We start from the raw sequence: 5,889 nt of genomic DNA on the forward strand, positions 1-5,889 counted from the left end.
CTGATGAGACAAAAGTACACATCTTTGGAATATGTGCATCACGTTACATCCAATGTAAAAACATTTCAAAAGGAGAAGATAAAGAATATTTTGTCAGGATTCTGGGTTGTTTAGGTTTTTGGGTTTCCCCAGTGTTTGCATTTTTGATCAGTTTTTGTTTATTTGTGCTCAGCCTTAGTTATTMTTTCTTTTCTGTTTCTGTTATCCTTGCCTTACTTTTTACTTAGCTCTTGTTTATTAACTGATGCTTAGATCTCTCTATGGTAGTTCCTTCTTTTGTATTTAGTTTGTTGTATGTTGCTGTTCTTGGATTTTTGTCTTGCCTTTTTCCCTGTTTGTGTTTACTYCTCCCTCTGTTCCTCTCACACCATTACACTCTCTCTCTGTCAGCCTGCCTGTCTGGCTTCTACTCTCAGTTGCAGCCTGTTTCCAATCAGTCACCTGTCACTGGTCAGTAATCAAACGCCTCAGTACTTAAATTCCTCTYTCTTCTTCACTCCTTGCTGGATTCTACTGTTTACTCCCATCCTGCAAACTCCCCCCCACTGCTCCCTCCCTGCCTGACTCTTGCTATTATCCCTAGTTGCTGTAAATACCTGTTCAACTATTCTTATTGAAATATTTAACAGTCACTTGCTGCCTGTGTATCATGGGTCCAGTCACCACTAAAAYTTTGGCATATTCCAAAGATGATCATTCTGACTGACAGAGCCGTCACCTTAAGCATTCATGAACATTGAATTGAAACAATTCTGTAAAGAAAAGTGGGTAAAAAAAAAAAAACTACATTATAAAACAGACTTGATTGCAAACGCTTAAATATAGCTGTTACTGCTAACGATCACACAACCAGTTATTTTAGGTTTTGGGGCAATCACCTATTCAGGTTGGTTAAGCTACAGCTTCCTCTTTTATAAGTAATATTTTTTGCATTAATTGAGATTATTAGTGCCTGATAATAACATTTGCCTGATCGAAATTAATGTGACAAAGAGGAAAAAAAAAAGAAATCTTTAAAACCTATGTGCTTCCGTATGCAAATTCAAAGCATTTCTGATTATTGTCATCCAAGAAAGATTTCTGAAATTTCATAGTTAAAATTTTTCTGACTTAGTCGAGCTCAGTACTGCATTGATGCTGCATAAAGCTTATAATAAACTCATTCTAAGTTGCATRCAGAAGTGGCTGAAAGTTGTACAAATGAAGGAAGAAATATTTGTTTAAAAATCTAAAGGTCAGGACAACTGTTAAGAACAGTTGTACTTTAGTTAGAGGGATTCATGTGGGGGATAATTGTTGTGAGGTGTCAAAACTGCTTCTCACAAAACATTTACTAAACAAATACAGCCAGGTTTGATCATCACTGATTATTTTCTTTTATGAGTATATACAGTAAGTGTGTTGCTGTTTTGACTTTAATAATGCTATATGTTACAAAAGGTTAAGGTATAAAYGCTTAACTTCCACCTATGCTTTTTTGGTCTACTGCTCGTTGTGTTGCCATCGACAGGAATTAAAATATTGCTTATTAACTACTTTGGCATTATTAGTATTTTGTTTCTTCTTTTCTAAGTTGTGTGTGTTTTAGACTGGTGAAAAGAAATGTTAAAATGATCAAAAATAAAAGCTGCAGTTTGTTTTTAATTACATGGCCATCATGCAATCTCAATTACAGAGCCCACTTAGGCCTGGTAAGTGAAGCTGGCAATATATTTGTGGAAAGCTTTGCAGAAAAAAATAAGATTTACACCAATTTAGGTGCAGCTTGTTTTTAATTTTCTAACCAAGAACAATCAGTATTTCAATATTCCATTGGAAATCTAAACAACCACACTTAAATTAGGCATTTCTAAATCAGTACATGAAAATTCTGTATGTAACAGCTCTATCTTTAGACAAAAGACACTTTGGAATATTATGATATTATCAAGATCTATGATCAGAAGAAGCATGGGAAAATGGGAAATCTGGAGAAGGACCGAAGGAAAACTTTGAACTGTACAATTAATATTCAWTTAATTAGAATGTGTCCAATGAGACTAGAAAAGCTTTATTAAGATGCTAAATTCATTTTCAAATTTTACTTTTCACCAGTCTACACTTCCAAATGTATCAAAAACTGGTTTAGTGACCATGCAACTGCGCTTGATTGGTTAGCAAAGTGGCCTTGCCAGGAACCCTATAGAAAACATAAGAGGTATTACAAAGAGGAAGATAAGAAAAATCAGGGCCCATAAAAAYGACACCAAAGCCACTATTTGAACAATCTGGGCTTCCATTACCTCAGCWGTGACTAACTGGTACAAAAGGTGGTAATTCTTGCTTTTACATGAGACACACTATCCTCTATTAAAATTTTAAGTCATATTAAATAGTTTAAATAATTTTAATATTAAATAATATGTTTTCTTCAATAACTTCCATATTGTGTGACCCACTGACTAAAAATCTGCGTGAAAGGAGCTGGACATTGAAGGCAGATCTCCTCATTAACATAAAGATGCACATGGAGAAGTAGAAAAAGGAGAAACAGAAAAGGAGAAGTAGAAAAAAGGAGAAGTAGAAAAAGGAGAGGAGGCAATGACACAAGATCTACTTTTCTTRAAAAAAAAGTGTTTAGGGGAAGTGAAAAAGGAATGTACATTTTTTGACACAAACACAAGTGTAAGGAAAAGTAAAATTAGTATACATTTTTTGATGACAGCGCATGTATAAAGGAAAGGAAAAACAAGACATATAAATTACTTGACATCAACACATGTGCAAGGTCAAGGAAAAACTAAATATATATTTATGCTTTTATTTCTTATTATGCCAGTTTTGGTCCTGCATATATGTACCCTGATCTTGCATTTAAGTACTCTGTTATTTTATCCCTGACCTATCTACTGTGTCTGTTTTATTCTCCAATGTTCTCTAACAAACCTGAGGCATACACACAGGTGGATGCTATGGACTAAGTGGCTTATGAGGCCAGTTGTTTATACTGAATATATTTAGGGCTATCAAAGTAAAGGGCTGGAACTCAATGTCAAAAACATTTTCCTTACACTTTCTAAATTTTGTTCTTGATGGTGTCTTGGTCTATGACATTTTAGTAAAACATTTCAGTAAAACTCAACACAGCTAAAAACACAGTTGTTAGCTGTGTTGTTGCAAATGATGAAATATGTGAAAAACTGCAGATATTAAGAGGGAAATTCTTACCTGTGAGTACTTCTTTCCGAGTTTGACTGTGAGCATTAAAATTGCTGAGAAGAACAACATACTGCAGGGTATTGGAGTTAGTTTTTGTTTAGCCACAGCAGGTGAGAGGCCTTCTCAGTATATCTGTGTCCAGTCTTAGTGCATAAAAGTTAGCAGTAGATAACAACTTAAAGCATTGGTCGTCCAGAAACTGAGTGAAAATAATAATATCTTGATCTTGAGGTATTCCAAAATTTTTGTAAATCCTTTGATTTGCACAAGGCTAAAGCTATACCTCTTGTCTATTTGCCTCTTTTGGGAGAGTTGCTTAAGTTAATGAATGATTCAGAGCTGAGCTCATGAAGCTAACTTAATAAATAATGCGATCCATTACTCAGCCCTGCGCCGTGTTTTGTCTCCATGCGTGTGTATGCATGTGTGTGGTGTGTAATGTTACATTTTGGGAGATACTGGATACCTGGCGGCCGGTATGGGGTGGGACTTGGTTGAATGGGAGGAGAGATGCTTCACTGTACACAGGGATATGCTCATGTGCACTAAATTCTCAAAATTAAAAAAATTAAAAAATAAACCTCAACATTCAGCGAAGTGACTGTGCCAACATCATCCAGATGGCGTCCTATTAGAAAAAATACTTTATATTTCCTATGATTTCATTTAAAGTGTGTGTACCTGAATGTATCCATCGTAGGTAGAGCGAAATGTCACTGCACCATGGTCTGGCACCAAGTTAACTTGGTAGCGATCCACACACCCCTCTGCTTGCAGCCAGCGTAGTGAGAATGCACGTCCAGAAATGCTGACCAAACGCACACCTCTCACAGGCTTTGGCACTAATAAGAAACAGAAATATAAGAAACGGGGTCAGAGCGGAGGAGAACGTTTCTGTCATTTAACGTAGACTCGTTGAGGTCGGGCATGATTAACTGGGAGTGTAATCGGCGAAGCTCTTGAAATAACTACCTGTGGTGACAGTCAGAAAAGCAGCACTTCCTGCTGTCTCCCTTCTCACTCTCTTGGCGCTCACAGTGTAGCTGCAACCATCCAGCAGGCCTGTAACCACAGCAACCTGCTCCCCTTTCGGTATTATGAGTGTTTGTGTGATCGAAGCGCCGGCCACGGTCACTCTGTGAAAGTCAAACTCTCCGGGCGCCCGGTCCCAATGCACAGATATGGACAAAGAATCCACCTTATCTAAATGAAGTCGGCATAATCCCGCAGGGCCTGCGAGACAAATCTGAAATTAGGAACTTTTTCAAATATTTTTTAGAGAAATGCCCTGAGTTATAGACTAGGCCGGGGTGTGCATTTCTGTTGCTTACGTGTGCTGAACTCTCTGTTTGCTGCATGGCTGCTGTCTGAGCCCAGGACACTCTGAATGCTGACACCGTAGTCTGACCCTGGGATCAACTCTCTGATCTCATAGCTTGTGCTCTCAACAAACACTCCAGTCCACAATTTCCTGTCCACGGACAACGGACCGAATGCAAGCTGCCGAAGAGACCTTCAGTGTTAGAATTTTATTTAAAAAATAATCTTTTTAACAAATGACAGTGAAAATGTTAGTTCTGTGTACTCTTGATTCAAGATTTTTTTGAACAATCCACCTTTACTTTAATTGTATTTTTTTCAAAACTGTGCTTATTGTTCTTGGCTGAATCTGAAGGTCATATATCTTTAAAGAGTTGTAACCAGATCCTTAGTGTGCCAACAGCGGTTACCTGGCAACCACTTAATACTTGCAGGTCACAGCTGAGTGTTATATTTTGACATAGATGTTTAGAAACACCAAATACACCAGGATTATTTTTTCTTGAAGTCATAAAAGTTGGATTATCTTCTGTGAAATTCAAGTGAATTCTTGGACAGATTCGGCAGATTCAACGTCTCACCTTGTACTTGTCTACCTGTCCTGCTGGCGGCCCCCAGGTCAGAAATACAGACGTCACTGGGTGCTCTGATGTAACCACTTGCTTTGGCATCCCTGGAACTTCAGACAAGAAAGAAATATGTTTCTTGATGATATTGAAACTGTGAAAATGCAAAAATAACACATTTGCTACATATTGTGCAGGCAGACAGTAACCTCTGGCAAATTTAGATTTAAAATGATAGAATGGAATTGGATAGAATATGAGAGCTATCTCTCATAAGATAATAAAAAGGGTAAAAAGAATATAATTTTGAAAAAAAAAAGTGATCTGCTTTCATTTAGATCTTTTTTTATTGCTTTTTATTTTCCATTAGAATTACAGCTAACGGAAAACTCCTAATTTTCTTTTCCATGTTTTCACTGGTAATTTGGACAATTTATCTCTAGTTTTGAGCTTCAAAGCCTCAAGGATTCCTTTCMATCACGCTAATTTTTAGCTCCCTCCACAGATTCTCTCTCAGATTCTAGATTCCAGTCAGACAAACCATGTTGGTGAAATCACAAGATTACTTTAAGCCAGAATCTGCCAGACGTATATGTAATTTTGGGCTTTGCTGTACACCTGCAGATTTTTACAGACACATTTTAACTCACGTGTATACAGAATTACAGTAGAAGGTTTACTTCTCCTCTCCCCATTAGTGGCAAACACCTCAACCGTATACTTGGTACCAGGAATAAGACCTTGGAAATTGTATGCTCTGTAAACATACACCCACACACCCCCACACACGCACACACACACACAC

At 37.4% G+C, this 5,889-nt stretch overlaps 2 protein-coding genes across 5 annotated transcripts in view; both read right to left on the minus strand.

Moving 5' to 3' along the window:
* The window catches only part of ptprq (protein tyrosine phosphatase receptor type Q), a 43,033-nt gene extending 37,157 nt beyond the window's left edge, over nt 1-5,876 (minus strand). For 2 of the 4 annotated variants that reach the window (XM_008412412.1, XM_008412410.1), the window contains exons 1-5: nt 5,735-5,812; nt 5,100-5,197; nt 4,530-4,698; nt 4,171-4,431; nt 3,880-4,040 (exon numbers count right to left, since the gene is read on the minus strand). In XM_008412412.1, coding sequence (XP_008410634.1) covers nt 3,880-4,040; nt 4,171-4,431; nt 4,530-4,698; nt 5,100-5,189 — 681 coding nt within the window. In that variant the 5' untranslated portion in view covers nt 5,190-5,197; nt 5,735-5,812. Of the gene's footprint in view, nt 1-3,207; nt 3,534-3,879; nt 4,041-4,170; nt 4,432-4,529; nt 4,699-5,099; nt 5,198-5,734 lie in introns of those variants that run through there. The other 2 variants (XM_017305544.1, XM_008412413.2) reach the window with 2 other exon arrangements.
* Nucleotides 5,647-5,889, minus strand: part of LOC103466668 (uncharacterized) — a 22,998-nt gene continuing 22,755 nt past the window's right edge. Inside the window, exon 13 of the mRNA XM_008412414.2 lies at nt 5,647-5,702. Coding sequence (XP_008410636.2) covers nt 5,647-5,702 — 56 coding nt within the window. The remainder of the gene's footprint in view (nt 5,703-5,889) is intronic.

This window comes from Poecilia reticulata, linkage group LG6 (genome assembly GCF_000633615.1).
Source record: "Poecilia reticulata strain Guanapo linkage group LG6, Guppy_female_1.0+MT, whole genome shotgun sequence".
NCBI lineage: Eukaryota > Metazoa > Chordata > Actinopteri > Cyprinodontiformes > Poeciliidae > Poecilia > Poecilia reticulata.